The following is a 23,477-nucleotide window of genomic DNA, read 5'->3' as shown; positions in this document are numbered from 1 at the left end:
CGCATCCCACAACATCAGTGACCCCCCACACAGAGACTCCACCAGCGACACATGCTGAGGCACACAGAAAGCATGATGCCATGCAGCTGCTGGGAGCCACAATCGTACCTGGGAGACCTCTGCAGTCTGAAACTGTACACTGAGAGGTGCCGGCAGTGGTGAACTCCCCATGCCCAGTGGGGGCAACTGGGCTCTCTTATGACTCTGCCAGGGACCCCTCCCGAGGGACCCTTCTCCCACCCGCTCCATTGGCGCTCCGTTTGGAGCACATACAGGTCATGCCTACTCCAACAACTGCTCCATGGACCTGGAGGGCCCACTAATTTCACCACCTACCTCAAGCTTCTCCAGCCTGGCAAACTGGGAGACCCTCTTTGTTCCCCTCCCCCAATCGCGAGGGGCCAGCTGCCCACCATTGGGGGTGGAGTCCTCGGGGGGACCTCGCTGCTGTACTTCCCTCCCCCACTGTTCACCATGTTAGGCTTGAAAAACCCCATTCCTGTTATATAACTGTTCCATGTTATATTAGGTTAGCAGTGTGCGGCTAAATTAGACACCATTCGTATCCACGTTATACAACCCACTGAGTTATCCGAGCAATGTGCGAGATTCAGTTAGCGAGTGTGACTCCATTTTGTATTTCGCAATCCCCATTAGGCTGTGTCTGACCTAGGCCCTGATCTTCATCTTGCTTGCCTTAGCCGAACACTGTATTTAGTTATTATTTTCTTTTCTGTTCAAGGTTGCTTTCGGACTTAGTAATGAATAGGCCATTCTGCCTTTGCACACCAATCTGTGTGTGTAGCTCTGCTCCCATGTTAGGAGACGCTGAGACCAAGCAAGGCAACCTTGAGACTGTGATTGTGTGTACCCATCTGGCAGGTGGTAGCTCATCCTTCTGTGCCTCCTTTTTTCATGTTTGGCCTAAGCCGGTAACTTTCCACTGTAGGCATGGTTGGAGGTTCTTGGAAGGAATGCTTATGCGTTGCAGACTGTTGGGGGGCCAGTCCCTCGGCAGACATCTTAGGCTGCAGGTCAGATTGGACTCCTCTGCAGAGTATTACAAATAAAATGTCTGTTTGTATTCTCTACTGTCTGCCCGACTATTCAATTGTTTGGAAGACGATTAGGTGGTTGTAGATAACCCCGGTGGCCCCTAAGGGACACTTCCTTCAACCGCTCTCCATTTCTGGGCTGAGACTGGCTGAGTGACCCACTGTTGGCCCACCAGGGGCTCCCACACTCGACAGATCGCTGCATTTGGCTGCACTGGGACCTGGTGCTCGAGGCAGATGGAAAGTGGACCCCTTCCACCAGTACTTAGACGCCACCACACAGGTGAGTGCACACACCCTTACACCCTTAATGACCCCCCTGCCCTGCTGTATTGCTCGATTTTCCCGGCTCTCTTGTGATTGAGGGGAACTAATGTGACTTCAGTCTCTTTACATCCAAGTCTAAGGGTTAGAGTAGTGTATAGAGCCTATTTATTAGGCACTTCGACATGATCCTGTATTCTTCCCCATAGATTAGGGTTTGCACATATATCCTAGAGGATAGATCCGTTAGTATTAGGGGTAATCTGTTCTATAGTGAGGGTATTTCATGGAGTCGTGCTGAATCCAGGCCTGGTAGGCCTTAAACGGGAGAGACTCCATCTTTCTTTTCGCTCCGGCAGCTTGGAAAGTTTCTAGGTCGAGGGTGATGTTTTAGTTATGAGGTGTTATTCGCTTGGAGAGAACCGGTTCAGGCCGGCCCTTATCGAAGGATTGTATTTTTCTTCATGCCGAAGACACTACATCAGGCCGGCCGGCTGGGAACGTGTCCTTAGTACGGGGAGGTACAAGAATTTGGTGGGCGGCAGGTTACGGGCTGGAATTTTCCATGAGAAAATGCACCTCTATATTAGTGAAAGTTTGAGGCAGATACTGGCACTTGCTTTTTAGTCCGTAGGCGGCATCTGGCCGTTAAGCAGTAAAGCTACTACTTATTCCAGGGAAGACAGATGACAAACCTGAAGGTGGAGAAAAACCGAGAGATAGATATCCTTCTAACAGAATAGCCAAAGAAAAGAGAGTAGCCGATGAGGAAGAGGTCCCAGTGACTCGGAGAAGGAAAAGGGAGTAGATCCGTGACTGCGAAGGTGTGACTTCCAGGCGAAGCCGAGGCACAGACGAGAAGGGAACCTAGATGACCATTGAGTGCAGGCTACATACGACCAAGGTGATGTCAACCCCTTTATTATTAGAGTGTACAACTTAATCTATCACTTTTCTTTGCAGGTCATATGTGATATGTATTAGGTGTTGTGAGCGTGTATGTAGTGACTAAATAAAGTATCCAGTTTGTAGTGAATCAACATGTGCTGCGTGTTCTTGTATAAGAGGGTAGCCTATTCTTCTAGTCAGCTGTGACTTGATATGAACAGATGTTAATCCTGATCAGGTAAGTGGTAGCTGAATAAGGGAGAAAGGAGCCCCTCGAACTGGGGAACAGGTTGTGCTCAACTAGCAGTCTTTGTGTGATCCGATACATAGTAACACTGGTTCCCCTGTTGTATGTCGTGGTAATTATAGGATGAACTTGTGCTAAGGCTGCCGTCTGGGCAGGAAGTCCTGGGTCCGTTTGGGACTGCGAGGCTAAGGCTGCCGTCTGGGCAGGAAGTCCTGGGTCCGTTTGGGACCGCGAGGCTGAGGCTGCCGTCTGGGTAGGAAGTCCTGGGTCCGTTTGGGACCGCGAGGCTGAGGCTGCCGTCTGGGTAGGAAGTCCTGGGTCCGTTTGGGACCGCGAGACTAAGGCTGCCGTCTGGGCAGGAAGTCCTGGGTCCGTTTGGGACCGTGAGGCTGAGGCTACCGTCTGGGTAGGAAGTCCTGGGTCCGTTTGGGACCGCGAGGCTGAGGCTGCCGTCTGGGCAGGAAGTCCTGGGTCCGTTTGGGACCGCGAGGCTGAGGCTGCCGTCTGGGTAGGAAGTCCTGGGTCCATTTGGGACCGCGAGGCCGCCACTTGTATTATAAGAGGTCTTGATATATATATATATATATATATATATATATATATATATATATGAGTAGGAATTCCCTGTCCTTAGGTGGTATGTATATATGTGGTTTCTTAGGTGTGAACAGGCCCTAGGGAGGGGGTAACGTTCTGGCTGGGTTAGAGAGGCTCTGTTGAGCGGGTTCTATCTGACCCAAAAACCCAAGCAGAACATTTGGCGTCACGAACCGTTTACGAAACCTGTGTGCGTTGTGATTGTCTTGTGTTTGCTTTCGGCGCGCGTGGTTTTGTTTGCATTTTATTTTTGTATACTTGTGTGTATAGTTTTTATTTTTCTTCTTTCTTCTTTTTCTTCTTTTTCTTTTCCACGATGTTTTCTAGAAGATCTAAGTCTACTTTTAAGTTGCCCGTTGATATTCCCGGATGGGATTCAACGCCTTATGAAGCCTTGGCCCGTGAGTGGGCTGATTCTACTGGTTTGAGTGAGAATTGGAATTCTTCTTTGGAGCTGGCGGAGCCAGCTAATGTGATTACTTGTTTGCAGAAGGCACCCGTATCAAAGGGTGAGGAGATTCCCATTTTGGGGCGCAGAGGTTGGATTGTTCTGTCTGCGTATCGGATTCTACATGAGAGATTATTGAAATTACAGATCTCTCTTAAAGATGTGGAAGCGCACTTTGTTGAGATTCAGAATTCTCATACTTTGTTGCGGTGTCAAAATCAGTTGCTTGCTGATAAGCTGGAGACTTACCAAACTATTGCCGAAAGGGCGGCTGTGCGAATTGCTCGTTACAAATACAAGAACAGGCGCGGTCGGGTTTCGACGCGAAAGGTGCGTCTGGTCGTGGCGAAAGCCGGACTGGATTGGAATCCTGATGAATGGGATGGTAATATCTGGAACTCGAGTGATTCTTGTTCCTCGGGTGAGGAGTCTGCCAAGCGCGAGTCTTCTCGTTTCCGTCATGATTGTAAGTCTGCTTCTCGCACCTCTGCTGGTGCACCCCGTGATTACGCTCCTTCTTCGGGTGGGATCGATACCTCTTACACTGATTATCCCTCTACGAGTACTGATCGGGCTCCTTGTGATGCTCGTCCCGCGGTCTCTGCGCATCCAGTTTTTCGTCGGAAGTTGCAGCAGTCTCCTGCTGCTCCGCAGGGTATTTCTTTGGACTCTTTAGAGGACTTTACTCAACAGGAAATTAGTGATATTTTGCAGCGATTTCGGCAGCGAGCTGGTGAGACCTTGCTCACATGGATGGTGCGCCTTTATGAACTGGGCGCTGCGGGCATTATGTTAGATAATGGCGATTGTTTGAAGTTTTGTTCCTTGAGTTCGGATTCTACTGTACAGGATCATTTTCGTAACTATAATGGTGGTGGTCAAATTTCTTTACTTCAATTGGCGACTGAGGGTTGTAATCAAAAGTATCCTACTGAGTCTGATTGGCCTCTTAATGACAAACCGTGGTATACTTTGCGCGACGCTGCACAACGTCTCAAAGAGGAGGTGATGAAAACGGCAATTTTTCTGGGTACTGCTGACAGGTTGCTTGATGGTTTGTTGACATCTTCTGTGCGGAATCGCATTATTCGGTCTTCCCCTGTTGCCTATAAGCAGGTCATGATGACTTTATTGATTAATCAGACTGGTAATGTGTTATCTACGGTACTGGAGTCGGTACGCCAGCTCGGTGAGTTGGGTGAGTGGTTTAAGCCTGAACGTCAGTCCCGGCCTGACACTCGTACTCCTGGTGAAAATAAACTTACTAGACGTGATATCTTTTCTGGTCTTCTGGCTGATGGTGTGCGTAGGGAGGACATTGACGGTGAGACTACCGCTCGTTTGTGGGAGTTGTTTCGCAAACGTGGCTTGGATCGGAAGGAGGGTGCCCGGCGTGTTCGGACCACTGAGTGTGATCGTGGTGGTTCTGACGGTAGCGATGATGACGACCGCCGTGGGCGCTCTGTTCGTCGTGATGATCGACGTTATGTACGTGATGTGTCCCCCCGTCGAGAGAGAGACAGGGAGAGAGAGGGGGAAAGAGAAAGGGGGAGAAATGATTATGTTTACAGTAGACGTAGAGATGATAGGGATCAATCCCCTGAGTTGAGGAGGAGAGAGGATCGTCATAGTTTGGTCGATCGTAACCCGCAGTACAATGCTGAAGACTCGAATCTGTTCCGTACGGGGAATGGATATGAACAGGAGGTACCGATACCTAAGAAACGTGAGAGTCTTTATCCTGATTTGTCTTGGTACACAGAATGCAGTAAGAATGACTAGGAAATAGGTCAAGCTCCGGTACACAGATGGGCTCACAGAGATAATAGACCCTATGTAGATATTGATATTTATTGGAGACATCGTAATATCCAAAGGGCCCGAGCATTGGTAGATACAGGAGCGGAGGCCACTCTTATTCATGGAACATCAAAGAAGTTTACAGGTCAGCCTTTTACTATTACCGGATTAGGTGGAAAAGAAACCCCTGCAGTTCAAACTTTGCTTGAAATGAGAATAGGTAGAATCCCTAGAAAAGAATATTCTGTACTAGTGGTGCCACTCTTAGAATTCATAATTGGAATTGATATTTTGAAAGGAATGACGTTGCATCTAGATGATGGGTGTTACCAATTTGGAACCACGCATTATATATCGTCCAGGCCTATACGGGTTGGTCGTTTAAGAATGCCCCCCATACAAGTTCCCCAGGCGACAAAAGTGGTTTGTCAGAAGCAGTATCGTATTCCAGGTGGCCATGAGGAGATTAGTACCACTATTCAGGAGTTGGTGGATGCAGGTGTTATAACCCCGGTTACTTCTGCATGGAATAATCCTGTTTGGCCTGTACGTAAGAGTGATAATTCTTGGCGCATGACTGTTGATTATCGAGAATTAAACAAACATACGCCCTCTTTGACTGTTGCAGTACCGGATGTTATTACCCTAATTGAAAGAATCCAAAAGCATCCAGGTACATGGTATGCGTCCATTGATATTGCTAATGCTTTCTTCTCTATTCCAATTGCCCCTGAGTGTCAGGAACAGTTCAGTTTTACGTGGAACGGGCGTCAGATGACGTTTAGGAGTCTTCCTCAGGGCTATGTGCATAGTCCTACAATATGTCACCGGCTGGTGGCAGAGCATTTGGCTGAGGTACCGGTTCATTCCCAAATTCAGATATGTCATTATATTGATGATGTTTTGATCCAAGGTGACACACAGGAGGAAGTTCAGACCCAATTGGATAGGATCATTGAGTGCCTGCGTGGGAAAGGTTGGGAAATCAACCCAGATAAATTGCAAGGTCCGTCCCAGGCTGTAAAATTTTTGGGTATTAATTGGCATGAAGGGCATCGTGAAGTGATCCCTCAGGTTAAACAGAAGATTCTTGATTTTGCAGTTCCGAGGAATAGGAAAGAAGCCCAGAGCTTCATTGGCCTGTTTGGTTTTTGGCGCCAGCATATTCCTCATTTGAGTCAAATATTGGCCCCCTTGTACCGGGTCATGCGTAAAAAGAATGCATTTGAATGGGATAAACCACAGCAAGATGCATTTAGTTTGGCAAAAGAAGCAATTCAACATGCTCTGGATTTATGGCCTGTACGTGATGGTGACGTGGATTTGAATGTGTCTGTACAGGGCCCTTATGCAAATTGGAGTTTGTGGCAGAAACAAGGCAGGAGTACAGTACCGTTAGGTTTTTGGACCAAAAAGTTACCTGATGCTGGTGAGCGTTATACACCCTTTGAGAAACAGTTACTTGCTTGTTATTGGGCTCTGGTGGATACCGAGCAATTGACTTTGGGACATGATATAGTTTTGCGTCCTGAAATTCCTATCATGCAGTGGGTTCTGAGTTCGCCGAAAACTCACCGAATTGGACATGCTCAAGAGGCGAGTGTGATTAAATGGAAATGGTATATACAAGACAGGGCACGTGTGGGCCCGAAAGGAGTTGCTTCTTTACATGAGCAGGTGGCGCGAGCGCCGTCAACTGAGACTGAGAGTGAATGTTCCGTACCTTTAGCACAGGAGTCTCCTGTCAAGTGGGGTAAGCCTTTTGATGATTTGTCCGCAGCGGACAGAAACCATGTTTTGTTCACGGATGGTTCAGCGAGGTTTATAGGGACGACACGGCACTGGAAGGCGGTGTCCTATAATCCGGTCACACAGAAATTGCTGAGCACAACTGGTGAAGGTAAAAGCAGCCAATTTGCCGAGCTTTACGCTGTTTATCAAGGTTTGAAACAAGAGTTACCTGGTACATGTCATATTTTCACTGATTCTTGGTCTACTGCCAATGGACTGGCTGTTTGGTTACCGACCTGGCATTCCCATAATTGGAAGTTACATTCCAAAGAATTGTGGGGAAAAGAGTTATGGCAAGAGATTTGGGAGATGCTCCCACAGAGTACTGTCACAATCTTCCATGTGGATGCTCACACCCCGATAGATTCCCTTGACAAATTTTTTCATAACATTGCAGATGAGAAATCTAAAATTGCTGAGGCAGTGGTGGACAGGCAAGATTCTGACATTGCGGGATTGGCGAAATGGGCACACCAGAAGGCAGGACATTTTGGAGAGAAGGCCACTAGCAGGTGGGCTGCTGATCGAGGAATTTATATTCCCCTAGATTTAATTAAAAATGTTATCTTACACTGTCCCGTTTGTCAGCATATCAGACAGCGTAAAGTGCCCCAAATTGTTAAAGGTCATTTACATCGCGGAAAACTGCCCGCTCAAATTTGGCAGATTGATTACATTGGTCCACTTCCTATGAGTAGGAATTGTCAATATGTTTGCACTATTGTTGATACATACAGTGGCCTGCTGGTAGCCCTTCCCTGTAAGCAAGCTACCCATTTGAATACCATTAAAACATTAGAATTGATTATGATGTATTATGGTGTGCCATTCCAAATTCAATCTGATAATGCATCCCATTTTCGTGGAAGATTGGTACAGGAATTCTGTGCGGAAAACAATATTGAATGGATATTCCATATACCCTACTATCCACAGGCCTCGGGCCTGGTGGAGAGATTGAATGGCCTGCTAAAGGACCAGCTGCGTAAGTTAACCAATGACAAGTATAAGAATTGGCGAGACTTTTTGCCTCAAGCGTTATTGATTTTGAATAACTGTCCTTTTCTAAATGCTGAATCCCCACTTATGCGTTTGTTTCCTCCGAATGTTGATGCTAAGCCCAATGAAATCAGAGAGACTGTGATGTACTGGGAGATTACTCCCGGAGCTTTGGCTCCATGTAGAGCGACCCCAGGGTCGGCAGGTTTAGACTTGCATGCCATGGATGACACCGTTTTAAAAGGTAAGGATCGGGTCATCATTGCTACCGGTGTTGGTATTCATATACCACCTGGGAATTTCGGATTAATCGCCCCTAGATCGGGGCTGGCTGTAAAAGGCATTCAGGTGCTTGGAGGAGTAATTGACAGCGATTATCAGGGAGAGATTAAGGTGCTCCTGCTGAATAGCAGTGAGGTTGACTTACTGATACACCGCACTGACCGAGTGGCTCAATTACTCATTATGCCTGTTTTCAGTGGTTCATTAATGAAAGGCACTGCCCCAACTTTGCTAACTGTACGAGGCCAGAAAGGTTTTGGCTCTACGGATAACCCTGGGGCTAGGGTTTGGGTGCAGTCGCCTAAGAATCCCCCTGAACAAGCAGAGGTTATTGCCACCGGTCAGGACAATACCATTTTGGTTATGAGACCAGGGAAAGATAGCTGGGAGGCGGTCCCGGCTGACAAATGTTATTTACGAGAATGATTAATGCCTGTATTTGATTCTCTTTTAGATCATTCTTTGGACTGTTGCTGCAGGATGTGTCGGTACTGGACTCCTTTTGGGCTGGTACGACGAGAGAGGAGGGATCCCGTCAACCCGGGATGAACTGAGAACCCGAGTGTTGCGTTCCTTCGCTGCGTGGGATTCATCATCGAACTTTTGGACATCGTTAGCCAAGAGGGTGACTGATGCCCCTCACTTCTGTTTGACACCGATGAGATCTGTACATGATATTCTGGCGACCTGTCTGGTTGCTGTCCCTGCCTCATTGGAAACCCTAATTCACATTTTTAATGTTTCAAAGGCTCGTCCCAATGTTCTCCTGGGTGATTTTGCTACCCATGTATATTGCCCCTTATGCACCGAACTGCCGAACGAGCCACCCCCCATCCAGTCCCAAATAGTTACCTATAATATCACACAAGGTGATTTATGCTTCTTTCTTACGTGTAATCCTAGTGCGATCTCTGTATGTCTACGCCTAAAACTAAAAGGCGCCACTTCATTTACAGCTCATGAACGGACTTTGTGCTTTCAAAGGACACCGACCACCTGTGTTTCAGTTCAGAACAATATGACTTGCAATAGTTTGGTAGTTACCCCCAGTCATTATCGCACGATGTTACTACCTGCCGGATGGCTTTTCTCATGTGGTAATACTTCCTGGCCATATGTCCCTGCAAACATTTCCGGAGGCCCTTGTGCCATTACGAGACTCAGTTTGTTGATGTTTTCATCACATCCGAATGCCAACTCTCGTGTGATTCGAGATACTGTGATGTTACAGGAGGATTGTGACTCATCTTTGCATTTATATTCCAAGTCTGAATACCTTAGCCTAGCTATTTCAATTATTGGTGTTCCTGCTTTGGCAGTTTATAATGCCAAATCCATTGGGAAAATGGCCTGCTGGATGGTGAAATCCATTAATCATACTTCTACAGTCCTGTCCGACATGCTACTAGATGCCCAGGGTGAACGTAGGGCCATTTTACAAAATAGAGCGGCCATTGATTATCTTTTGCTTAAACATGGACATGATTGCTCCGCTTTTGAAGGTCTCTGTTGTTTTAACTTGTCCGATCATACACAATCCATTTGTGCACATATTGACAAGTTGCGTGACTTAACGGAAGAAGTTAGAAAACACGTTGACCAGGGCTGGTTTGACTGGCTCTTTAATTGGTTGCCTGACGTACACATGCTACGTCAAACATTAGGTGGTATTCTGATTGCTGTTGCTGTTTTGATTTCTATCTGTTGCTTTATTCAGTGTATTCCTTCACTACTTCAATTCTGCACACTCGGTACTAGACATAGATCAGTTAGCTTTGTTTCATATTATTCTTCTACAGATGTTAGCTCCATTTAATGAATGTATAATAGACTGAAGTCAAGGGTGAAATGTATTGCTCGATTTTCCCGGCTCTCTTGTGATTAAGGGGAACTAATGTGACTTCAGTCTCTTTCCATCCAAGTCTAAGGGTTAGAGTAGTGTATAGAGCCTATTTATTAGGCACTTCGACATGATCCTGTATTCTTCCCCATAGATTAGGGTTTGCACATATATCCTAGAGGATAGATCCGTTAGTATTAGGGGTAATCTGTTCTATAGTGAGGGTATTTCATGGAGTCGTGCTGAATCCAGGCCTGGTAGGCCTTAAACGGGAGAGACTCCATCTTTCTTTTCGCTCCGGCAGCTTGGAAAGTTTCTAGGTCGAGGGTGATGTTTTAGTTATGAGGTGTTATTCGCTTGGAGAGAACCGGTTCAGGCCGGCCCTTATCGAAGGATTGTATTTTTCTTCATGCCGAAGACACTACATCAGGCCGGCCGGCTGGGAACGTGTCCTTGGTACGGGGAGGTACAAGAATTTGGTGGGCGGCAGGTTACGGGCTGGAATTTTCCATGAGAAAATGCACCTCTATATTAGTGAAAGTTTGAGGCAGATACTGGCACTTGCTTTTTAGTCCGTAGGCGGCATCTGGCCGTTAAGCAGTAAAGCTACTACTTATTCCAGGGAAGACAGATGACAAACCTGAAGGTGGAGAAAAACCGAGAGATAGATATCCTTCTAACAGAATAGCCAAAGAAAAGAGAGTAGCCGATGAGGAAGAGGTCCCAGTGACTCGGAGAAGGAAAAGGGAGTAGATCCGTGACTGCGAAGGTGTGACTTCCAGGCGAAGCCGAGGCACAGACGAGAAGGGAACCTAGATGACCATTGAGTGCAGGCTACATACGACCAAGGTGATGTCAACCCCTTTATTATTAGAGTGTACAACTTAATCTATCACTTTTCTTTGCAGGTCATATGTGATATGTATTAGGTGTTGTGAGCGTGTATGTAGTGACTAAATAAAGTATCCAGTTTGTAGTGAATCAACATGTGCTGTGTGTTCTTGTATAAGAGGGTAGCCTATTCTTCTAGTCCGCTGTGACTTGATATGAACAGATGTTAATCCTGATCAGGTAAGTGGTAGCTGAATAAGGGAGAAAGGAGCCCCTCGAACTGGGGAACAGGTTGTGCTCAACTAGCAGTCTTTGTGTGATCCGATACATAGTAACACTGGTTCCCCTGTTGTATGTCGTGGTAATTATAGGATGAACTTGTGCTAAGGCTGCCGTCTGGGCAGGAAGTCCTGGGTCCGTTTGGGACCGCGAGGCTAAGGCTGCCGTCTGGGCAGGAAGTCCTGGGTCCGTTTGGGACCGCGAGGCTGAGGCTGCCGTCTGGGTAGGAAGTCCTGGGTCCGTTTGGGACCGCGAGGCTGAGGCTGCCTTCTGGGTAGGAAGTCCTGGGTCCGTTTGGGACCGCGAGACTAAGGCTGCCGTCTGGGCAGGAAGTCCTGGGTCCGTTTGGGACCGTGAGGCTGAGGCTACCGTCTGGGCAGGAAGTCCTGGGTCCGTGAGGCTGAGGCTGCCGTCTGGGCAGGAAGTCCTGGGTCCGTTTGGGACCGCGAGGCTGAGGCTGCCGTCTGGGTAGGAAGTCCTGGGTCCATTTGGGACCGCGAGGCCGCCACTTGTATTATAAGAGGTCTTGATATATATATATATATATATATATATATATATATATATATATATATATATATATATATATATATATATATATATATATATATATGAGTAGGAATTCCCTGTCCTTAGGTGGTATGTATATATGTGGTTTCTTAGGTGTGAACAGGCCCTAGGGAGGGGGTAACGTTCTGGCTGGGTTAGAGAGGCTCTGTTGAGCGGGTTCTATCTGACCCAAAAACCCAAGCAGAACACCTGCCCCCACCTCACTACCAGTAAAGACCCAGGGAGAGAACCACCATCACTCAGTCCAGGCAGGGATATCACTTATGGAACGGACACCTGGCAGCAAGGAACAAATGCCCGGCCATGTATATGACACCAGTCTGGACATTGCTCCAGACACTCACTCAAAGGAGGTGCTCCCTACCTCGCTCCTGCCTCAACTACTCCATGACCACCAGAAAGATGGGCAGACTGCAATCAGCTGCACCCTCTGGTGGCGAAACCCCCCTCCACTATCCCGGACAAGTCAATGCTGGACACTACACCCCTCCTTTCAACCTCAGACAAACTGGACAGAGTCTTGGCCACAATTGAGAACTTACGAGTGTCCGTGGAAACCCTGTTCGGGTCCTTGACAGTGGAGCTGAAGTTCTTGTGTGATGTTCATCGTAAGCTTGCGGATAAAGACACTGATGGGGACAAAATATCAGTCTCTCTGCAACATTCTTCAATACAGAGTCCGCCAACTAGAAGAGACAGCGGAAGATACGGAGGGGTGCTCACAGAGAAGCAATGTCTGGATTTGGGACTCCCAGAGAGAGTTGAGGGACATGCACACCAGGCATACCTTGAGACCTGGCTCAAATCGTTTGTCTCATCATCAGATCTTACTCTCTTATTTGCCTTGGAGAGGGCCCCTTGAGTCCCATCCCTTCGCCCTCCCACAGGAGCACTTCAAGTCCAATGTTGACCAATGTGTTACATTTCAAGGACTGTGATGCCATTCTAACAGCTGCCAGACAGGCTGGCCCCCCTGGGTCGAGAACAAAGTCATAATGTTGTTTCTGGACAATAACAGAGCAGTACAATCCCACTGCCTCTCCTTCCTAAAAATCAAACAGCGGCTCCGTCAGCTAGGGGTCCAATACTCTTTGTTATTTCCAGCCTGCCTCAAAGTCGTCACAAATGGAACTACTACATTCTTCACGGATCCCAAAGATGTGGGATTGGACAGACCAATATTACGACACCCTGGCCGCAGGAGACTTTGGGTCCTCATCTAGCCCCCCTGACCACACCGGAAACTATGAGGCAATCCTTGAAAGGGGGCTCTCTCAGCTGAGGTCTCCTGCCCTGGAGCAGATCATCAAGGACTGACGGCGAGCTCTTCGAGCAGCAGCCAGCCTGGGGGCACATGCCAGAGCCACAGAGGATGAGAGGAGTGCACACATCTTTACCTCTAACGACAAAATGGTCCCAATGGACAAATCCCATCAGGACTCTCAGGCCCAACCCCTGGTGACTCCTCAAACCTCAGACAATATAATTTAAAACTAAAATTTCCTCTTTTGAATCTCACTGTCACCAGTAAAATAGTTCACCCACTATCCTCCTACATTTTTACTAGGACGAGGCAGCCGGAGGACTCCTGCAGCTACATCTAATGGCCCTGATCTGACCACATGTGAGCGCCAAACTAGCGTTAGATCACTAAGCTATGAATCTCAGACATGCTCAAACAGGGCTCATCCCACACTGTATCACACCTCAGTAGCCAAGTTATTACCCCTATGATTCTATAAAGTCGACACTTGTGCATTGTTTGAGCATGCCGCCATTTGTCGTAGGGTCTAAATGTGTTCTTTCTCTATTATTATACATACCACACCCCACCCTAGCCCCCACCCAACTTGCCCTGGCAGGCGGGATTCATACATCACACACGGACCTAGTGTGATGGCCACATAGAGTGGGGATTTTTCTAGGCAGTTCCCATGCGCAAATTGCATACTCCAATTCACACGCGTGATGTCTCCCCTCCCTAACGTTCGATTCCCCACCTTGAATGTGCATGGCTGGCACACTGCGAGGAAGAGGTATTCAGTTTATTCCTACATCAAGCTCCAGCAAGAAAGCATAATACTTATCCAGGAAACCCACACACGTAGTGAGGAACTGGGGCAACTATGCAAGCTCTGGAGAGGCCCCATTTAAGTTACCAACTATTCGGTTTTCGCGTGAGGAGCCATGATTTGGGTCAGACCCAGGGGCCCCTTTTCAAGTGTTAGACACTGGCATAGACAACGAGGGGAGATACATACTCCTCGAGGGCTGCCTGGGCAGCCACCCCATACTCATAGGGAGCATCTATGTCCCTAACACAAACCAGGGGCTCTTCTGGACTGCACTTTCTGCTGCACTAGATACGAAACCTTGGGTACTTGGGCGCAACTATAACTGTATGCTGGATCCCAACTTGGCTAGGTCCCACCCGTCACTAACACGCTCTACACCTCACGTGTAATCTAAAAAAATACAGAACTGCGTGCAATACTAGGCACTCACAGACAAGTGGAGAGCCACACAACCCAGCACTAACATGTACTCCTTCCACTCAGCACCACACAACCTCTGTGTGTTTGGTTCACTTCCTTTGCTCCCTCCCCCTGATCCCCCTAATCCCCCTCGTCTGCAACTCCAACTACCTTGTCCGTATCTTCTCAGAACACGATGCACACATCGAAGACCTGAAATGGACGACCCCCCTACACCAACATGGCAGCTCCCGCGGGATTGCCTGGAACACTCTGACTCTCACAAAGACTGAGCCGGTTCCTTTCCCAGTTGGTTAGTGAGGTAGACCGCAACCTCACGAGAAACCCAGAGCTTGCTGACACAAAAGCACAATATAGAGAACTTGGGATGCTTTAACTTCGTAGCTCACATTGCCAAAGTTGTCCACAAAGCAGGGGACAAATAAGCCGTCTTCTTGCTTGGCTGATATAACAGGAGGTCCGTGTGAGTCCAATTCTAGAAGTAGTCACACACATGGGGGTCACAGTTTATTCACAAGGCAAGATACTTCAGGCATTTTTTTTAACACTGCTCATCCGTATATCATGCACCCCCAGAGGCATACATGGCTGAGGTGAGCTCCACCCGTCCCTCTGGGAATCTCTCTTAGTCTTAGTCCTCAAGCTGGATAGGAATCCCACCTAATTGGCATCACACCGGTCTATCGCCATCTTCGGGGCAGACTACAAGATCCTGGGGGAGATTCTCTCCAGTAGATATGCACAGGTACTTCTGGAACTTATACACCCTGATCAGAACAGCTTGGTCCCTGGATGCAGCACATCGCAAAACATCAGACACCTATTTCAAAAGCAAGGTCACGTACAGCAGAGGTTCCCTCACACAACCTGCCCCATACTAGACCTTCAAAAGGCATTTGATTCAATGACATGGGAATAACTTTTTCAGTGTCGCATGGGTATATTGGGCCTAGTTAGGAAACCCCGTTTTTCATACTCATGTTCTTAAGATGCCTTCTCTCCCTAAACATGATGACATTTGACTAACCCCGGTAGACCCCCGCTCTGCCCGCGGACTGTGCTAAGATTTGCCTTCTCCACGTTTCATGGAAAATGCAGAGAAGACAAGTCTCTGCACACCCCGCGGGCGGAGCTGAGTTGGCCAGCCCCCGCCTCCACCCCCACTATTACAAGTAACCATTAAGTAAAAATACATTTAAAACCACTTACCTACGTACTGCGGCGTCCCCGGGCTGCAGTCCTCATCTTCCTCACCGTATGGGTAATCCTTAGGTAATACGTAGGTAAGTGGTTGTAAATGTATTTTTACTTAATGTTTACTTACTTGTAATAGTGGGGGTAGAGGCGGGTGGCATAGCAGAGCTCCACGGAGCTCCACGGAGTTTCACGGAGTTTGTTTGAGACTCCGTGGACCTCCGCGTAGCCCCGCTACGCCCACTACGCCCAGGGTTACATTTGACTCAAATTCATTTGCATGCATATACAGGATAATAATCTTCAAACTCAATTTTGCTTATGCTACCACTTCGTATGCACTCTATCAAAACACCTTGAACATTCAGTGCAAGGGCTAAGTTAATCACGCAAGATGTTGTTATTTGTTTTGGCCACTCAGCAACAGAGCCATCTCAATAGGATAAACAATAGCGGCCTGGCTGGGGCTTCGGCATGGTGATATGGAGGATGTTATTAATATTATATATATGACATCAAGCCTTTGTTTAAGCATTTAGCTGGCACTGTGATGCCAATCCATGCTGGATTCCCAGCTCACCTGATTCCTGTTTACCTCATGCGAGGGATGCTGTCCAGCTGAACACCAAGACAGGCAGATGATGACACTAACCCACTGGTAACAGGAAGTTAGACCACCCTGCAGGGATTTGGCAGATTCACTCACCCTAGACATGATAGGTTAGGATGTGCCAGGTAGGAGTACAATATATTACAGTATTTGTATGCACACAAATATTCTCTGTAGTAAGCGAAATGGTTGAACTATTTATCTTTTTCACCATTCTCATAATGATAATCACATTATTCTATTTTCCTCTATTAATTATTGCAGCGCAAATATTTTACTCAAGAATCATAATGCTTCAATAAATATTGAAACGCTTTAGTGTGTATTTCATGTGTATCTCTTTGGGTATGCGTAATTTACTAAGCGAAAGGGCCCTAGATCTGGTACCACAATTTCCTTGAGCAGTCAGGGCTGTCAGGTTCTGAGGTTGCACAACCACTTGTTACCCTGTAAGGTTAGGGGTACTGATGGTGCACTGTGAGCTAGCTGATCTTTGAGAGGGGAGGGTCAGGCATGGGGTATCCCCTGTTGCAGATAAGACACACACAGTATCCCTACATACAGACAATGTACTTTTATGGCTGCAGACATAGTATCTAATCTTTGATCACCGTACGATTCACTGACTGAATTAGCTAGATCTACAGGGCTCTGGGTGAACTGGGAGTCCAAAATAGCAATTAGGATGCGACCACACATGGTACGGTTGCAAACTCACATTTCCCTATGGGAGCTTGTGAGGCATTCAGAAACCGGCCTCAGCAAAAGCTCCCATAGAGAAATGGGAGTTACCGTAAATCCCTGTAACGTGTGGCAAGCACCTCACAGTGCCTGCCACATGGTGCAGGGATCTACAGGGGGCGGTAGCGGCTCCTGGAGGGAGTGCTGCCGGGCAGTGACGCAGGGCGGAGGAGGGGCATGGTGGGGGTCGTAAACTCCGGATTAAGGCCAAACAGAGGTAAGTATACAAATAAATTAATAAAACAAATTTCATTGCGCGCGCTGCATCGCATTTGGCGATGCAGCGTGCACAACGAAATTTGTTTTATTTGTTTAAATGTTTTAGCCTTTTACTATCATCTGCTATTAACTAAAGGGTGCAGCACCACTTTCAGTGCATACCTGGTGGATCAGGATACTTTTATTGGACGAGGAGTTAGTCTGTCTATAGCTAAATCTCCTAAACATTAATTGACATAGTTATTTTTAACAGTTTTAGAACAGCTTGATGATTACTTTTATACTTTTTTAGGATTATTGTATCACCTTCATATTTTTTTATTTAACTAATTGTATTATTTGTCATACGCATCATATACAGTAAAAGTAGTTCAATTATGTTCTATTCCTTAATGTATACCATATTTTACAAATAAAGTGCTTAACAATTGCCTATATTTAAAGTTTGTCGCTTCATAAGTAGCAATTGGTACTTTTTCCATTACTATTTTCTCTTTATCTTCTAATCTTATAAACGTCAATAAAGTATTTTGAAGAAGACAAAAAACATTTGTGTTGAAAAACAAATATAATGTGAAATGAAGTGCTTGAAACACTTCTATAAACAAAGAAATTGCAACACTGGTTCTGGCATAGACTTGAATAACTGTTGTTGCCTTTTTTGCTTCATTGATTTTAGGCGGAAGTACTTAACACTAAAATACACCATCTCTCTAGCCTTATGCCGTACACAGAATATGTGTTTCAGGTTTCAAGCAAGTTTCAAGCTAATACAGGAAAATGGAGTGAGTGGAGCATACCAGTAGTTAAAAAAACTCCTGAAGCAGGTATGTTACAATTAATAATTGTATTAATAATTGTATGCATGTTTCAAAAGTTACTGCTCTAATAATATCTTGAATATCCTTTGTGTTATCCTCAGATCTTTATTTTTTAGAGTAAATTTGATGGGTTTTTTCTTGTGTTAATTACTAATGTATTGTTTAGTGCATTTTTATAAAAATGTGAGTTAAATGTTGTACTGCCAATTGTGTTCATTGAGTGCATCCATATGTTTTCAATGCAAGTTAAATACCATTTTCAAGTGTGATTCCTCTGCTTTAAAAAAAATTGTGAATGAAAATGCACGATTGTTATATATTACAGATTGAGTTTTGGTTACCTGTAAGCACTTTTCAAGATATACCCTCATTTTTTCTAAACGCTATACTTATGCTTTACTTTGTTGAGCTTCAGTTAAGGAATTTAATATTTTGAAAAATTGTGTCTATCTTATGCTTATTATGTTCATGATCCTTTCTTTAATCTGAATCTCTCTGTTTTTACAAGTACCAACTGGCAGGCTAAATGTCTGGTATAAAGTAAAGGAGATGTTTAACAAATCTCACAAAATCACTCTTCTTTGGAAGGTAAGAACTTGGTTGGTCTTTCTTTACTTATCGAAAGGAGATTATAGTTATAATACAGTAAATGTTTCCAAATTATGAAAATATAGTATTGGCACCAGAAGAATGTTCGGCAAAAGAAAACAAACAAAATGCATGCAGTAGAAATTTAAAACAAGATTCTTTTCCACCACAATCTCCTGTACAAACCGCAAACCAGCAAACAACTGATAGTTAGTATGAATATTTATTGTTTCGAAATATATATATAGATATATGCATAAACGCATCCTCCAACACCTGAGGGCAATTAATAATCAAGATAACACATACCCAGTGGCAAGACATTTCAGGGAGACCCATAATTGTGACAGTCGCCAACTCAGTTTTTACGTCATTGATGCGATTAATGCAAGCAGAAGGGGTGGCAATAGGGAGGCTAAACTACGCAGATTAGAAACCCAATACATACTACGCCTCGATACCAAACACCCCAAGGGGCTCAACACAACTGAGGACCTTTATACCTGCTTACCGTAATTTTATATCGTGATGACTTATGATGATCTTTTTAATGTTTAATGTTTAATATTTAATATTTTATATTTGATATTTAATATTTAATATTACTGCAGATTTTATGTCACTACCAGCTGCAACTTTTTACTGATCTTAGATTTGCTACATTGTACTCTGAAATGCCATGTGATCATTTTATCTATGAGTTTTATTAAGATCTACGATCATGATTTTCCTTGTGCTTTTAGCTTTATTTTTCACTGATTATCAGTTATCTTTAGTGATTCTAATCCAACTATCTATAGACACATAAAATCGTTGGATGAGGCACATCTTGTTTGGTCACGTTTTCGAACTAATTTCTTCACCACTTGTGCACACACACATTTTTTGTTTTACCTACGATACCAGTTCAGCCCTGAAGTATACCAAGTGAGACCGTCTGACACACATGTGTAGTTGATTTGATTGGATCTATTTACACAAGGCTCTTCCCCATTGCAACAGTGACAGGTTAGCCCCGACTTACGCTTATTTGTAAGTTTACATTTTCAGCCTTAGGATATAATTGGCATTCATGCCAAATATCAAGACCATACTATTATATAAATTATTATTTTTATATGGTCTAAATAGTCCGCCTACAGTTGGGACTAGAGGCATTATACGTTTAGGCATTTAAGCCATAATTGTTGAAAACATTTTCACCAATACGGGGGTTATTCAAGCAATGAATTTTAATAGATTGTATATGTTTTAAATTATCTTTTAAAACCTATTTATCTATTTATTGTCTTATATATTTATTATTATGTAATATTGCGACAATTTGCACATGCTCATATTCTATTCTTTTTATGGGGATTGAGCCATTTTGCGTTATAATGGACTTAAACATGTTAATGTAATAGTGTTTTCTTTATTTCTATGAAAAACGCAAGTCACCTGGTATCAACTGATGCACTTTGAACCCTGAATTCTGGCTATTTATTGGTCTTTGTTATGTACTGACGTTGTCATGTGATCAAGGCTCCACGGAGCTGAAACGTTATGACGGCAGCCTCACGATTTAATTAAATCAAGCACTTATCACAGGTCCGTGTCAGCGAGTGTTTATTGGAACTCTGGATGTCGACTACGTCTTCCATGCACCAGCTATTGTCGGATATATATATATAAATACATATATATACCTTTCGCAAGGCAAAGTCATTGTGGCAGGCACTGGTAACAAACAGTGCAGGGACCCCACAGCCAGTAACACGGTTAAGTGAAAGCAAGAGGTTTAGGAGATGCCACAAATGCAAGGCGTGTAAGTTTGGAGAAAACACGACAGAGGTGCCCTTACCTTTCACAGACAAAAAGTGGAAGATTATGAAGCCACTGAACTGCAAGAGCCAATTTGTTGTATATGCCTTAAGGTGCAGCTGTCAAAATGTATATAGGCAGTACTATTTTACCAGTTCACCAACGTATCCTACAACATATTAGAGCAATAAATAACAGGGATCAGGCATATCCGGTGGCCATACATTTTGAACAATTCCACAGAAACAAGATAGAAGATTTAGTATACTTTGTGTTTGACCAGGTGTCACAGGGAACAGAGAAAGGTGCCTGAGGCAGTCGAAGTCAAGGTACATTTTACGTTTCAACTGCAAGATCCCTAATGGCCTCCATACTGAGGAAGATCTGCATGACCATTTGTAAATTGGCAATAATGTTTAATGGAATAGGCCATCATGTGATTAATCGAATTGGGTATGTACTTAAGGTTACTGCTCTGGTTTTGCTTAATAGAATGTGATTAATTGTCTATGCAAATTTTAGCACACTCCATTGAGAAATATTTTATCAATTGTGCACAATTTCATTTTTTGCACCGCATTTTTGAATCTGAAGTGACCAAACTTTGTTTGAAACACAGGACAGACAATGGACACTGCCCCTAAACTGTGGCTATGGCCAAGAGTAAGCTAATAGCAACACAACTGGCGTTAAAAAATCAAGTTGTATTGAATTATGGCACATAGCGAGCTTGGCCTGAGTATGATGAGTTGGAGCATAAGACAGTAATGGGCACTGGCCCTTGATTAAAAAAATGATGAATTTTAGAGAAACTTTAGATACATTTTAATTTTAAATGTATTTGAAAGTATTTGTTGCCTTTTTTTATGTTATGCATTTAATGAGTACAGCACTTTACCAACAATGCTCTCTGTACAAGACATAGGTCCCTTTATCTCAAAATTGAGATCATACATGTCACTTTAATTGGGAAATGGAGCACTGTCATTTTATTTTTTTTGAAACCTCTTTTGCGGTTGAAACGCGTAATCTGGTAATCTAGTTGTTTGTGGTAACTAATAAAATTCTTCAAAGCGAGCCCTTGCGTGTGGGAGTAGGCAGTCTGAATGATATATATATATATATTCAGTGAAAAAACCATAGGTTTCACACATGTTATAGTTAGCTGGACATTTTACTGATAAAAAACCAATGAAATTCCCCCGTTATAGTTAGTGCAGGCAACTATAACTCACGCGACCGCAATCCTCTGCTGATGCTAATACTGTATTTAGACACTTATTTGCCCATGTCTTCTTCCATTAAATTTTAGCTATACATATATTACAATTATTTTTTTTTCATAAAGACACATGTCATCAGCAGAGGATTGCGGTCGCGTGAGTTATAGTTGCCTGCACTAACTATAACAGGGGAATTTCATTGGTTTTTTATCAGTAAAATGTCCAGCTAACTATAACATGTGTGAAACCTATGGTTTTTTCACTGAATTTGCAAGGTTTTTTAAATGCTAATTCCTAACTATAACGTGTGTGAAACCTATGGTTTTTTCAGTGAATTTGTACGGTTTTTTAAATGCTAAGTTACTTTACGCCATTCGTGGCGTGCGCGCCCACTTAACGCAGTTCGTTCCGTGCGCGCACGGTGAGCACGCGGTGTCCTTCGCGCACCGGGCGCCCTCTTTATGTAGTTAGTGCCGTGCACGCGCGGTGGGCACGCGGTGCGCTACGCGCACCGCGTGCCCACGTTACGCTAGATGGGCCATGTACGCACGATGCGCTTCGCGCACCGTGCGCACATGGAGGACATATGATGCGCTTCGTTGTGAAAGGTAATATTTTATTTTTTCACAATACGTTTATAAGCCATGCGCAAATGGTGCTCTTCGGGCACCATTTGCACATGGGGTGGGGAGAGTATGGATGGTTTTTTTTTCTCAATAATTTATACCGTACGCGTACAGTAAGCGTAATCGCCGAAATTATCGAAAAAATAAAAATTCCGTTTTTGGCCTTAGGGGATCTTTGGGGACTCCCTGAACATGGTTAGGTGCTTAGGAGCTGTCTAAACAGCCCCTTTACATGTTTTTGCCCTTTGTTTTTAAACACCCTCTCAGAGTGCGAGAGAGAAAATGGCGGCCGCCACTTCCTGGTTTCGACCGATTCGAATGTTTACTAAGATCTAACAGCCAATCAGATTCGCGCTCGCGCATGTCACCGTACGCGTACGGTAAGCTTACCGTAAGCACACCGTAAGCTGGCTCAGATATATATATTGATTTAAAGGCTATTTTCTCAGGAACTACTGAACAGATTTACACCAGACCTACAAAAGGCACTTCCTTGACCTGAGGACTACCTCTCTGCCAAATTTCATGTAACTCTGTTCAGCCGTTCGGGCTGTAGCTGTGTCTAAAGGTCCTATGGAAAAATGCATGGGAAAAACGCGTTTTGGTACCCCCCTTTTATCTCAGCCCCCGCTTGACAAATCCCCCCGAGACTTTCAGGGTAGGAGCGGAGCGTAGCGCCCCATTAGTTTAGAAAATTTCGCGAGGATTCGTCGACCGGCGCCAAAGTTATTCAAAATAGAATGTTGCGGTTTTCCCATGGAAACAGGGTCCTAACTATAACTACCTACTGGCGACCGCCAGTAGGTAATATATATATATATATATATATACATATATATATATATTCACTGAAAAAACCATAGGTTTCAGGGGTGTTATAGTTAGCTGGACTTTTCACTTGTACAAAACCATTGAAATTCCCCCGTTATAGTTAGTTCAGCTAACTATAACTCGCGCGCCCGCAATGCACTGCTGATGACATCACATATTACATCACTCATGACATGGTCAGTGACATCACTCATGACATCACTCATCATGACATCTCAAATGACATCACTGATAACATCACTGATGACATCATCCTTGTAATGGAGTGACAGACCTCCTCTCACCCTAATATAACCTTTGATACACACATTCAAAAATAAGAGACTAAAATTTTCAAAACAATGGACATACCAATACCAGTTACAACAACCTCTTCAGTAATTCTAAGATCCACATACACATCCACTCATTCACCAACAGTCCTATACAGTCACT

The 23,477-nt window shown here is 44.7% G+C and overlaps 1 protein-coding gene across 3 annotated transcripts in view; it reads left to right on the top strand.

The window, feature by feature from the left end:
- The window catches only part of IL12RB2 (interleukin 12 receptor subunit beta 2), a 462,597-nt gene that overhangs the window by 223,669 nt on the left and 215,451 nt on the right, over positions 1-23,477 (top strand). For all 3 annotated transcript variants that reach the window (XM_085602320.1, XM_085602321.1, XM_085602322.1), the window contains 2 exons: positions 17,830-17,977; positions 18,480-18,559. In XM_085602320.1, coding sequence (XP_085458446.1) covers positions 17,830-17,977; positions 18,480-18,559 — 228 coding nt within the window. The remainder of the gene's footprint in view (positions 1-17,829; positions 17,978-18,479; positions 18,560-23,477) is intronic.

This window comes from Triturus cristatus, chromosome 4_2 (genome assembly GCF_964204655.1).
Source record: "Triturus cristatus chromosome 4_2, aTriCri1.1, whole genome shotgun sequence".
Lineage (NCBI taxonomy): Eukaryota > Metazoa > Chordata > Amphibia > Caudata > Salamandridae > Triturus > Triturus cristatus.
Note: the sequence above shows the minus strand (reverse complement) of the source record. Positions and strands in the feature narration are given on the sequence as shown.